This window comes from Nicotiana sylvestris, chromosome 3 (genome assembly GCF_000393655.2).
Source record: "Nicotiana sylvestris chromosome 3, ASM39365v2, whole genome shotgun sequence".
Lineage (NCBI taxonomy): Eukaryota > Viridiplantae > Streptophyta > Magnoliopsida > Solanales > Solanaceae > Nicotiana > Nicotiana sylvestris.
In genome coordinates this window covers 189,866,206-189,880,807 of record NC_091059.1, presented here as the reverse complement: position 1 = coordinate 189,880,807, position 14,602 = coordinate 189,866,206, and the positions used below count along the sequence as shown (strand labels likewise).

Sequence of the window (14,602 nt, the reverse complement as noted above, 5' to 3'; positions counted from 1 at the left end):
TGAGTTTGAAATAGTTTTGACAATGATTAGTTTGAAGTAAGTTTTGGAAAAAAGCAATAGAAGAGTTTGCCTTAGTGAAAAAAAATAGTTTGGAGAAGAAAAGAAACAGGGCAATCAGCAACTCAAGACCAAACCAACATACATAGTTCAAACACAAATAGGGAAAAAAGGAATTGGGACAAGTAGTTAATATGTGAAAGCATATTTGCGCATAGGTTAACACCAGAGAAGTACTACAAAACTTAAATAGTCACAACAATAGTTTATCACAAAGTGTTTATATTAGGAGCTTAACAGAGTTACTCATTAGGTGTAGGGGGAAGGGTTCTGGATCACATAGTGACTGGGTGTCACAAACACATGCTTACAATGTGTTGGGGGTTAGGGGGGTTAGGGCAGAATAGAAGTAGAAAAATGTAAGAAAACAGTAGACATGCTGAATTACAGGGAAGTGGTCTATTACACAGAGTTAGTCATGCTACTTAGTGTTAATCAAATACATTAGGAGTCTATGGGCATATTAGTTGAGAGGAATAAACAAGAACTCAAGTAAACATGTTGGCCCAGTATCATACAAGACAAGTGAGACCCAGACATGCTGATTACACACTTGAACAAGAGAGGGCAAAACTTAAGCATACTGAATGGCGCAGTAAACAAGAAGGGCAATTAAACACATAAGCCATTAAATTAGTGCAGAAGGAGACATGGATTAGCAGACAGGGAGCACATAGAGTTGAGTTTCAGAATTGAACTAGGAACATACCAGTTAAGGAAGTAAAGTGCAGAAAGTAAAGCAAGTAGAGTTCCACAGTCTAGCCTTGGCTTTCAGCCGGCTAGACAAGCAGTTAGCACAAGTAGCAGAGAAAGAAAAGAGAGTTTGAGTGTGTGTGTGTGTGTTCTCAACTATTGTTTGTGTTTTTAAGACTATAGAAGAGAGTCATTTATATAGTAGTTTGAAAACTGGTTAAAATAGGCAAGAATCAATTCTTCAGTAATTATAGAACTTAGTATAAAAAATTGGTTCAGATCTCCCTTTGATTGAGGGAGTCAGTGTAAATGGTAAAGAATAGGTGACAAGTAAGGAAAGAAATCATACACGGCTGGAGTATAACAAATAAGGAAAGATTTCAAAATAGTACCAGTATAGAACATGTAATTAAGGCTTGGTTTAGAAAGTTTTCAAACTAAGAAAAAAATCAGTAAGAATTAAGTAGCAATGCAGACAAGGCAAGGGAGAATTAATTAAGGCAAACAACTAATCAAATTAAGTAGAAAGGTAGAAGTCGGTGGGTCCAAAGGAAAACGTTCAAATCACACCAAGTAATAAGGAATTCAAAATCAATAAAAGAGAAAGTCATGCAAAAAAGTCAGCATGTTTAACATATAAATAGAGCAAGACATGGGTAGTCAAGAATTGGCACACAACTCCAGTAAAACATGAAGATCAAATGATACTGAATCAGTGAGAAAGATGCGAATCTTGATGCGAACAGTCAAGACGAACACAAACACATAGAATTGATGTAAGTCTAGGCTGAGAAACTCAGTAGAAGCATACCAAGGCAAGACAGTCACAAGAAATCACAAGAACTCAAAAGAAACATGAGAATCAGTAGGTCATGCTAATACACAGAAAACAAATGAAGAACCGTAAAAAATTAGGATTTTGACATAGGCTGGTTAGGGTCAAGGAAGAACTCAACAAAATTAGTCAAAATACATAGACGCATGAGATTAAGCACCTAAAACCAGAAAGCGTTTCGAAAAAAGATTTTTCAGAAACCCTAATTTAGGAAGATGACAAGCCATTCGAAAATCAAGAGATTTTTCATGAAAACAAGTAAAAAATAAGTTCGATACAAAACTTATTTGTATAGAGGAGAAAACTTAAACAAACACTTTAACCATAGAGACTCACAGATTAATACAAAAATCAGAAGAAAGAAGCATTTTGAAAAGGTGTTTAAGAACCCTAGTTCGAAGATGAAGAGTTACTTTAGAAAAGTCGGAAAAAAAAATCTTTGAGAAAAACAACAAAAGTTCATAGTATACACAGATCTAAGATAGATCTAAAAGAAAATCGGAAAATCTTAAGAGTTAGGGTTTCAGAGAACCCAGATAAAGTGAGAAAACCTTAAAGGATTACCAGTTTTAACCGGAAAAGTCATAGATCTTACTCGAACGGCCTGAGGTGGCCGAAAAATGGCATGAAGGACCATGGGTAGGAGTTGAACCGCTCCAGGTTCACCTGAGGACCTTAGGGTAGTGTCAAACCGGCGTGGGGTGAAGCAGGGGCTAGGAGATGATGAGAGGCCATGGTTTCCAGCGAGGGAGGTGGTCGGAGAAGGTGGACAAGGTCCATCAGGTTCTAGAGAGAACCAAAAATAGAGATAGGGAGATAGAGAGACCGGTTGAGAGATAATGAGGGGGGAATGATAGATGGGGGGTAGTCATTAGGGTTTAATATGGCATGGGGGAATCTGGACCGTTGATTAGATTTGATCAACGGTCCAGACTGGACTAGGGATTGGGTCGGGTATGGTTTGGGTTTGGGCTTGGGCCTGGTGGGTTATTTAATTGGGTTAGGGGTCCGGTTGGATTTAGGCTATAATTTAAATTGGGAGTGGCTAATTGTTAAATACCCAATTAAAATTAGATAAATAATTAATAAAAACAGCTAATAATTAGATAAAATAAAATAAAAGCTAAATAGGTAAAATTAAGGTAATTAACTAATATTTAAAATACAAAAATACTGATTTTGAATTAAAATAGCATAAAGTGTACAACTAGGCTATAATTGCAAAATTATTGTAATTATAGCCAAACAATGCCAAATTGGCTAATTTCTGAAATAATTAAATCCTAATAGGATTAAAAATGATATATTGAGCTAAAAGATACTTTGAAATTACTTGTAATATAATTTATGAATAATTATTGGATATAAAGTACTGAATAAATTAGAAACTAAATTGATAATAATATGGAAAATTATGAAAAAATACCAATTATTATAACAAGTGATTTTGAAGGCATATATGCAAATTTAAAAAATAGTTTGAGAAAAAATTGAGTATCAACATCATGAAGGATAAATGGTACACGAATTAAAGAAAACGAGTTTCGTTGAAGGTTGCCGATTTGATATAAAATACGGGTCGAGCGATAATACCCGATAATTATGAACTAGTACCATACAAGGTACAATATGACCGTAATAATATGATGTATAAAGTATATTAAAAATGAGTAGTATTTTTAGATAATTTGAGATAATTCTTAATTATACGGGTAATTGGTTAATTATCGCATAACGGGACATTACCTAATCACCTAATAAGTAGATAAAGATTTAATAATACCTACCCATCCCCCCACGTGGCAGCAAGCCACTAATGTGGCCTATGACTATTAGTCATAGTGGCTTAGTGGCCATTTAAGGATTATAAGGCATTTACAAGTGTAAGACTCATAAAGCCTAGTTTTTAACATTACCAAAATTTGGTTCTTCAATTATATTCAAGATACTGTCAAACAAGAATTGGTTTTATGAAACCTTACGGTTCAACCTCCATCAAGCAAAATTTCCAACGAAATTCTTGCAACAAATTGAATTCCAACGAGAATTTGTTAGAATTGTAGCAACGTAAAATTTTGCGGTTCTAAAAGAGTACGGTACAATCTTCGTCAAGAATATTATACGGAGTTTTTCTTACTCCAGGTATGTTAAGGTCACCGCTTCTTTCTTTTTGGCATGATCGAAGTTATACAGAAGAAACGAGTAAATGCACAGTTTTCATAAACGACTCTATTCATAGAAATATTAGGGGTCTCTGTGTTCTTGATTCCCCATGTGACATATTCTTATATCTTCTGTTCATAGGTCTCAAAATAATACGCATTGGATAAAGCTTATTCGAAAAATATTGAGATTTTAAACATATTTTCATGTATTTTATTCATTTATGCATATACATTGACCCATGACCAGACAGCGTTATATACGCGTATTTATATGTATATATTTATGTATATGGGATATGGGAAAAAGGTTACTGCGTTATATACGCACCACCACCTGATTAGTTGGTATATGTTGATGATGTTGTCCACAGTGGCCGAGATGATATGATGGGATGCCCTCATTTGCTTGATGATGTTATGTACACTTATACCCATGCGTGACACGACATTTATATGCACGTGCATGATATTATAAATATTCAGAATTTGCAAAGTTATACAGATTTATAGTTGGATCTCTTTATTCCATGTTCCATTTATGTCTTTTACGTACTGATTTTCATGCCTTACATACTCAATGCATTTTTCGTACTGACGCCCTATTTCACGGGGCCTGCATTTCATGCCCACAGGTGCAGGTAGGCATGCTGACGGTCCCCCTTATTAGGATGCTTGATCAACGAGAGTTGGCGTGCTCCACTTGATCCGGAGCTGCTTTTGATTTTAGTACGATATGCTTGTGTATGTGTGTGTATATATATATATATATGAGTCTCGTCTTTGTACAGTTGTATTTCTATTAGAGGTCTGTAGGCATTTATGTACAGTTGGATAGTATGTGGCCTTGCCAACTTTCAGTTTGGGTATATAGTTGTCTATCGCGGCCTTGTCGGCTCGCCCACTGTAATCCGCGCGTATATGTATATATGTCTTTTGGACAGGTTTTCCTCGCGCATGTTACTCTCGTAATTCTGCAGATAGTGTTCATGTTTATATTTTAATCGCATGCTTAAGGGTGTTCGACAGGTACGACTCAGACACCCATCGCGGCCCATCGGTTTGGGTCGTGAGAAAATATTTATAAATATTTTAAATGCAAACTTTATCCTGATTTTTTTGAATTACTTCAACTACTTAAATAATCAAATTGTAAGTCAAGAAAAAATAGTAGAATTTGGATAGACTTGAATGTATGAATATCCAGTATATTTACATATTCCTAAAATGATATCATTTTCATGCTTCTTTATGTATATCGTATTTTTCAAATAATATTTTTTAATAAAAAATATATATAATATTTTTCGCCCAACGCGCCGCTATAAATACTAGTATAAATAAAGGGAGAATTTTCATTAACAAAGCTCCTGGTGTACAAAGAATACTTTAATAACATCATATACAATTATTAAAGTTTATTAAAAAGGAAAGAGAAGAGGGGTGATCAGCAAGGATAATTGCAAGCACAAAAGATACCGTCAAAGCGAATCTGCTAAATGCATCCAAATTTCTGCTTGCAAAATGGAAAATATTTTGGCTCAACGTTGCCTTGATCACACAATATTTTTGTATGTATTTAATAACAGGTGTTTGCTACCTTTATTGACGGGATCATCGTTCCAACTGCAACCAATAAAAAAGATGGATAAAAAATAAGTATTCACATTTTAAAAAATCTGATTTACGACCTTATTACAAGGCTCCCCCGTCCCAAATTATATGAGGTATTAAATTGAGCACGGAGTTTAGGATAACAAGAATTTTTTTTGAAACTTTTGGTTTGAAACAAATCATAGAGGCTTTTTATAGCTATAAATTATCTCACTAAAGGTAAAATGCAAGTCAAAAGCTTACCCATTTTTTTTAGTTCTAGAAATATAGTTAACGAGTCTCCAGTATCTTGTTGTGTTTCTTTACTTACTCTGGATAATCGAAGTAACCATGAGTGTCCTTTTATAGCTTGTAAAACAGCTGCAGAATATGTCGAAATCAAATATTTTTTATTGGATTTTGGAATATGCAATTAGATTGAGTGTTAATTTGTTACCATAGGTCTTGGAAATTTGAAATATATACTCCTACTATATTCTGAAAGTTAATTTGTTACGAATTTATTTAGATTTTGCAAATGAATGGTTCTAACCACTTACTACAATATACACATACTCACAGAAAATTCGCAAGCATATGCATATTAAACCGATACCTAACAATGTTATTGGAAAATGAAATTCCTTTACTTTTAATGTTATCGGATCGATGAAATTCGTTCACATTTAATTAGATGTTTCGATCCATTTTAAAGAATGGATAAATTCATATGGGATGTGCTTCCTTACGATTATACAAAGAAAAAAAAAGGAATTACGTAAACGTCAATTAACCGAGACAATTCAAGTTACCTATATACACCAATAAATGTATGCCGTACCATTCTTTTGCAAATAAATTTGACTTATTAAAAATTTAAAAAAAAAAACTCACAATTACATTAAAACATTAAAAATTCATAAGCATCCATGATTTTAAAAAAAATTCAAAAACAAAATAAATGTTAAATTATATCCCATGAAGATGTTAGACCATAATCCATAAATTTTATATTATTCACAAAATAATTTTTTAAAAATTGCTTAAAGTTGACTCATAGAGCTTAATTAACTAAGCTTGATTTATAAATCAACTACGAATTTATGCCATCTAAAGGAGGCGTTCGGCCTTAGTTTATGAAGAAAAAAAAGGTCACTGGTTTGAAAAGATGTGGATTTGCTTTAATTTTTCTAGAAGCTTTTGTAACAATACATCTGTTCTGGACAAATGACAGGCTAGTTAGAACGATAAAAAGTCATTAATTTGCCTGGACGCCAGATTAGTGGGACTAACGTGAGAGATTTGATAACCAATTAGTAGAAGTAGAATCAGTGTAATGCACTCAATTCATGTGCATAATTTTAAACATTTATTTTCCATGATAAACTATTACTACTACTAAATAAAGATTTTAGCCAATAAAGTACTAAAAATTGCTTGTTATGGAAAAATATATTGTTAATTATTCATTTGAGCCATAAAAAAAAGAAATAATGGAAGTACTACAGTAGCACATTGCATATTGTAGGCTGTTGAAATCGTCAAACTTCAAAGGTATAACTTATGTTGGAAGTTTCCAAAGGCTGTTTAGCCATAAATTACTATTTTATTATTGTCAATTAGTATTTGATTTTTAATTAATTTATTGGAAAATTTTCGCAGTCGCTACTAGGTAACCTGTTTACTATGCAATAGCTCGCAAATCACAAGAAATATAAACTGCACTAAGCATATCCGATGCGACGAGCTTTGATTTCTGACCGAGGAGGTTGTTGGTAAGGAAAATTGTTCCCGAGGATTTCTATACAATTTTTTTTTGGCAAGAGTTTTTGATTAGAATGGGAGCGTAGTTGATGGCGACGTGCGGAAGGGGAAGTGAACACACACGATATATATCTCTACGCGTTTTTTTTTCTCTCTTTCACTTCAAATGTCAGTTGGTGCATTCTTTGTTATCGTCTTATTAGGCCTTAGAAGCCATGTTTTAAGTCTCAACAACTCTCAACTCTCATTTAGTTTCTTATACTTAACATCATAGTTTTGATAGGTAAAAATGTAAAAAGCATTTGGTGTTTACATCAAAACAATAACCGTAAAATATATGTGTTTTTGTATATGTATTTATCACTTAACTCTTATTAAATAATGTACCTTCTTGCTTTAACATTTAACTATTAAAATTAAATTATTTAATTTGATATGAACATTGAATGTGAATACTTCTTTACCTTTTTGACGTGGGGATGGATTTCTTCTTGGTGCTAGCTAAATGGTATGTGAAGGATTGAAGGTCTTGAAAATGACTTCAAATGTCTCCAAAATCTCTAATATCTGGATCCAACTTATCCATATGACAGCAGATAGCCACTCTAAAGGGCTATTATTTAGGAATTCACCAATATATTATGAATTTAATTTTTTTGTTTAATTTTTCAAGACACAAATATTCTGAATTGTTCTGAAATTATTTTCATGATAAAATAAGTACCGGCAAATTGTGAATAAGAACGCCAAGAATGGCTGTTTGTGCACTTCTACTTTAGCAAATGTCCAATCCTTGAGCAATTTGTACGCTGGCTGTAATAAACGTCAAAATTATCCGTAAACGTTTCCAAAGAACTGGTCAAAATGTCAATTAGTAGCTCATATGATTGGTTAGAAGCGAGTGTTGAAAGATACTTTAATTACAATGTACGCGGTATTGATTATAGGCTGTCATTCTTAAAACAGCAGCAGCCAAGCATGTGATATTTTCCAACTCTTGCATCATACTATACTTAGTTTCATTATTTAATCAAAAGATAATGCGTAATGACCAGACTTTAATGCCTAAATACTCTTTTCAATATTCCCACAACTGCTCCATTTCCAACCCCACAAGTAATCTTACACTTCCCAAACACATTGTTTTCTCTATATATTATAAATACAAAGTCCCTTAATTTATTCATCCAACAAAAAGTGCCCAACCCCAAGACAACCACAAAGCTAAAAAAAAAAAAAACAAAGACGCAAAGTTCAAACCAAGTTAAAGGTTGTCTCCTAAAGAGCTCCTTTTGTCCAAAGCAAGTTCTCATTAGGCCTAAATCAATGGCAGATGATGGGGAAGACTTGACCCCATTTTGGCTGCAAAACACCACCGATCTCCGCCGTACCGATCGCCTCCGCCACCACCTGTCGTCTCTTTTCTTTAACTCCGCTCTCTTGCTCGTCTTTCTGTTGGTTACAGCAATTTTCTTCTTAGTTTTCATAGTTCCCTCAAGTCTCTCTTTCACAAATAGTAGTATATTTAGACCAAGCAGTGTAAAGAAAAGCTGGGATTCGTTCAATGTAGTGTTGGTTCTAGTTGCTGTGATCTTTGGTTTTCTCAGCAAAAACAAGAATGAAGACAGAAATCCCAATGACTATCATCAAGTTACTTCTCCAATTATTAGAAATGAAGTTAAGAAATCAAACCCATCAACCCCAAATAGTCGATGGTTTAATGAAATACGAAATCCAAATCCAACTACTCCTCGCACATGGTACGATAATGTGGATCGAAATTCCTATAGCAACAATCAGAGCAATAATAATGGTGGGGCTGGATTGAGGAGGAGTTTTAGTTCATATCCTGATTTATGTGAAGTGTCGCCGCGGTGGATCTCCGGCGAAGATCATTGGCGGTTCTACGACGATACTCATGTTGATACTTATCGGTTTTCGGATCCCGGTCAGCTTCATCGCCGCCGTAGCTGGAGAGAAGTCGATCGTTCTCCGGAACCTGATATTAAAACTATTTATGAAGATCCTTTAGAATCCAAAAAGGAAGCTATATTTACTCCACCATCTTCAACTCCTCCTCTGCTCTCGCCGCCGTCTCCGCCAGCTCCGGCACCAGTAGTATATGAGGAGAAGGTGAAGAGAGCAACTCATAGTGTTCCGCGTAAAAAGGAGAGAACAAGGAAGAAGAGGGAAAATCATGAGGTAGAAGCAAATGAAGTTGTTAGGGCACCGGTGACACCTCCTCCTCCTCCACCTCCACCACCGCCACCGCCACCATTGCCGCAATACGTGGAGCCGAGGAGCAGTAAAAGCGATAGGAAAAGAGGTGGTGCAAGTGCTACAAAAGAGTTTATCAATTCTTTGTATCATAAGAAGAAGAGGAAAAACAGGTCAAAGAGTGTCGATAATTTTGATGCTCTCCTCCATAAATCAGAACCTCCTCCTCTCCATTATCATGAATGGCCGGAAACATTCATCACTCCACCTCCGCCACCACCTCCTTCGTTGTTTCAGAACCTGTTCACATCCAAAAAAGCTAGGAGAAAGAGAAATGCGCCTCCACCACCACCTCCTCCTCCGCCTGTCAGGGCGGCGCCGGTTAGGATATCAAGACCAAATGCCCAAAATGACCAAAATGCCCCGATCACCAGAACTCCAGCACCAAAGCCAGTGAAAATAAGAAGTTTCGACAGCGTCGAGGAGAACTCGAACAGCGGTGGGAATTCCCCATTAATACCAATTCCGCCACCGCCTCCACCGCCACCGTTCTACAAGAAGAACGCATGGAAGTTTGTGGTGCAAGGTGACTACGTGAGAATAGACAGCACCGTCAGCTCACGTTCTGGTTCGCCTGAACCTGAAGATATAGATTCAGCTGAGAGCACCCCGACGGCGGAATATGTCGGCGGTGATCGGACGGCCTTTGCGCCGTCGCCATTATTCTGTCCAAGTCCAGACGTCAACACAAAAGCTGAAAACTTCATATCAAAGTTCAGAGCTGGATTGAAGCTAGAGAAGATCAACTCCTTCAATAAAAATGAAGGCCGAGGTTTATCTAATTTGGGCCCAGGAGTAGGCCCAAGTTAGCTATTGCATTTTTTTTTACCACATTGATTGATTTGTTAAAATTTTCATTTTTTACACGTTTTTTCATGATTATTTGAGGTGTTTTCGAAGTTTTATTGCAGTGTACAGAAAAAGATTACAGCAGAGAATTCATCATAGGTTAGAAGTTGGAATTAATATATTTGATTTTATTGTTTTTTTTTCGGGGAACGGATATTTTGGAAACAGTTTCTCTATCTTTATAGGTAAGGATAAGGTTTGCCTACAAACTATCTTCCCAGACCGGGATTGCATTGGGTTGTTGTTATCGTCCTTATTTTCGGGAGATTGTTGTTGCATTTGGTAAATTGGTCATGTAGTTGAGTAGCATAAGTTAAGGAGGAAATGTGTGATTTTGAGTAATCCACGATGATGTATTGATAAGAGGAAATAATATTGGATATATTCCATCTTGGATTCTTCTGCATGTAGAGATTTTCTTGTTAAGTGATAGCTGGCTTGAATTTTCAGATTAAGGAAAAGAAAAAGGACACGACTTGGGCGCAAATTGCGATTTCACTTGGATTTTAGGGGCGCAACACAAGCTGAGTTGTTGAGTGTTAGTTGAAATTTGAAACAATCAAACCTATCTATAACAATCGTATCTAGCCTTTAGCCTTATGGTACCGGATTCATATTATTTTTAACGTAAAGCATAATTTATGTGTAAAAATTTATTAATATTATAATAAATAATAGTTATGAACTCACAACTTTCAAAATATAATGGGTTCAATATTTAAAATCTCAGATATTAAACCCATAAAGTTTAAATCCCGAATCCGCCTCGGATAACAACCTCTTTTGTTCCGAATATTTTTGGATGTTATAACGAAGTGTTGTTATAGAGAATATTTATTATAACATAACTTAAAAAATGGTTTTGAAAAAGTTTGGCTTTTATAGTGAGGTGTTATATAGGAATATTGTTATAGAGAGATCTGAATATATTACATTCGTTCACAATAATATTAGCATTTGCACATCTCATTCCTTCTCAAAGGTACAAGTAATAGAACATATCTTACAATCATTACATATATATATATATATATATATATATATATATATATATATATTAATCACTAATTGATAAGATAGTGTAGGTCCAATTTACTACACACCAACTGTAACATGTTCTAAGTAGTGATAAACGTGAAGCAAATACCAATTACTTTTCTCATCCCCGACTTTGTCAATTGGGCCTATGCTTCTATCATAAGTGTACATATGTACTCTTAGGACCACCATCATCATCTTTATGTTACATAGGCTTCTATTCTAGTCCTACCACATGACTAGTCATTTATCAAGCCCTTCGGGCGCATAGACGAACCATACTTCTTATGATTCACGTAAATTCAATAGTAATTTTTATTCGTACTTTGTATATGTATTAAGATTTTATTAAATATTTATAAATATTTAACTATAAATTTAATTATTAATGTATATTAACTTGAGTTTACTGTATGAACACATAAATTTTAAATTCTAAATACTCTTATAATTGAGTGCCTAATTGGCAACCCAAAACCCTATACAATGATAAATTCAAAAAAATGTTGTAGCTTGGAGATGGTACTTTGCTCCAGGCTCCAGTGCGCCATGCGCCGCACCTAAATTTTACAGAGTATTTTTTCTATTTTGGTTTGAAAAGGATAATTTTGTCCGGGCCCACTCCTACATGATATAAATACACCAAAAACATGATCTTTAGAGGACTTTTGACCTTGGAAGCTTTTGGGGAACATGGGAGGCTACAAGACATAAGATTTTATCATCTTTTTATCAGTTCAATACGGGAGTTTGAATTGTAACGTTAGATTGATATTTTCTTACTCTTTAATTATATTTGTGATGACTTTGTCACGATCCAAAATCTACTAAGGGTCGTGATGGCGCCGGAAACTACTGTCAGGCAAGCCAACCAAAATACTTATATAAATTCTTGTTTTAATAATTTTGAAAAACTATGATTTTCCTTCAATTTTACCAGTAAAGGATAATCGTTTCAAATCAAATATGAATGTTAAGAAGTTAATACAAGATACCCCATAATCATCCCAGAACCCGGTATCACAAGTGCATGAGCATTTACTAGGGAATGAAATAAAATACAGTAAATGTCCGGAATACAAAGTGGACAGATATGAAAAGCACAGTAAAATACTCTGAAGGGGACTCTGCTGGCTGCGGGTCGTCTCGATAATGCAGCTCACCTAAGTCTCCGTATCAACCATGTTGCTAAGCCACTAGCCACATATGAACCTGTGCAACAAAAATGCACAGCAAGTGTAGTATGAGTACGAAAACAACGTGTACCCAATGTGTATCCCGTCTAATCTCGAAGAAGTAGAAATGAGAGGTTGACTTCGACACTTACTAATGGTCCAATGATAATATAGCAACAGTGTGGGGAACTCATGGATTTCAGAAAGCAAAATTTAACTCACAAAGTCGGAAAGCAGGTAAACAACTTCTCAAATAATAAAGGATTTCCAAGAATTTACTTTTAATTATCTTTATCCATTTATCTCTGGCCAGGAAAGGCAAGTATCAACATTAAAAATTCTCAAGCAAACAATATAAGCATGCACATATCATGTCGAGGTCGTACAACCTAATCAACGTAAATGTAAAATGTGCATTGCTGAGGGTTGAATGACGCGAACCATAGATGCATCTATTACCGCTCACGAATCATCCACGCGACGAGGTCAACATAAAATAAACAAAAACCCTGCTCGCAAATTATACATGCGACACAGGTACACATAGAATCATATATTCAAACAGTTAATCAAGACTTCATTAGGGAACAACTATCCAAGGAAAATCCAAATTCTCCCTTTTTAACGGTTTAAGAAAAATGAAGTTTAATCCTTTTAGATATTCATTTACCAATTCGATAGAATTTAAGCAATTCAAATCGTCAATAAGATTACAAATATTTCCAAGTACATCATGCTTTTGGGTCTTAGACCACCCGGACAATAGCATAATAGTAGCTACGCACGGACTCTCGTCACCTCGTGCGTACGTAGCCCCCACAAATAGGAGCACATAACCAATTACCTCACCTATGGGGACAATGCCCTCTTACAAGGTTAGAAAGGAGACTCACCTCGCTCGGAAGATCCATAACCGGCATTCCACGCCCTTCCGAAGACTCGAATTGATGCACAATGCTCCAAAACTAGCCAATAATTATGCAAATCCATTAGTATATGTTCAATTACTCATTACAATCTAATTTATAACAATTCTTAACCCTGATCGAAAAGTTGACAAAATTGCCCTCGGGCCCCACGTGCCTAGATTCCTAAATTTTTTGAAGATAAAGTTTACCCATGAACTCACGAACTCAACTATATGATTTTCTCTTAATTTCATACCCAAAATCGTGGTCAAAATCCAAGAGTATCAATTTTCTAGGTTTTCCCTCAAACCCCAAGTTTCTACAAATTTTCATGCTCAAATCCGTAACAAAACCATGTATTTAACGTCTAATGAATGGGAACAACTTACCTTGACATAGATGAAGAAAATCTCTCTTCCGAAAGCTCCAAAATCATCCAAACCGAAGTGAAAATGAACCAAAACTCGATTTTTAAAGAGAGCTCACTGCCTCCAGTCCTTTCGCACCTGCGGTCTCTTGACCGCTTCTGCGGTCCCGCAGGTGCGGACCAATTGCCGCTTATGCGGTCCGGGGATCCCATCCCATTTTCGATTCTACGCTCCTTCTTCCGCAGGTGCGGTCCTGCTTTTGCGGTGACCTGACCGCATCTGCGGTCCCATCCTTCACCCTTCACCACCGCATCTGCGGCCAAAACTTTGCAGGTGCGGTTGTACGAGATATCAGTTGCTTAAGCTATTCTTTCAAACCCCAAGTCAATCCTTTAATCACCCGAAATTCACCCGAGGCCCCCCGGGACCCCAACCAGTCCCAAAACACATTACGGACTTGCCCGAGGCCTCAAATCATAACGCAAAAATCATGAATCGACCCCCAATCCAAGCTTAAGGAACTTTAGAATTTCAAACTTCTACATTCGATGACGAAACCTATCAAATCACGTCTGATTGACCTCAAATTTTGTACACAAGTCATATTTGACATTATGGACCTACTCCAATTTCCGGAACTGGATTCCGACCCCAGTATCAAAAAGTCCACTTCCGGTCAAACTTCTCAAAACCCTTCAAATTTCTATCTTTAGCCAAATGACTCTAAAATAACCTACGGACCTCCGAACTCACTTCCGATCGCGTTCCCAACTCCAGAATCACCATACGGAGCTATTCCTATACTCAGAATCCCAAACGGACATTGATAACCCTGAAATGCACTTCAACCCAAACTTATGAAATTCCTCCAAATTACTAACTT

At 35.9% G+C, this 14,602-nt stretch overlaps 1 protein-coding gene across 1 annotated transcript; it reads left to right on the top strand.

Moving 5' to 3' along the window:
* Positions 1–8,291: 8,291 nt before the first annotated feature.
* On the top strand, positions 8,292–10,636 carry LOC104223545 (uncharacterized). The gene has a single exon (XM_009775006.2). The coding sequence runs from the start codon at positions 8,431–8,433 to the stop codon at positions 10,189–10,191; it is 1,761 nt and encodes a 586-aa protein (XP_009773308.1). The 5' UTR covers positions 8,292–8,430; the 3' UTR covers positions 10,192–10,636.
* The last annotated feature ends 3,966 nt before the right edge of the window (positions 10,637–14,602 follow it).

Excerpts from the sequence above, each read along its gene's own strand:
- LOC104223545 (XM_009775006.2), top strand. The coding sequence starts at position 8,431 with ATGGCAGATGATGGGGAAGACTTGACCCCATTTTGGCTGCAAAACACC.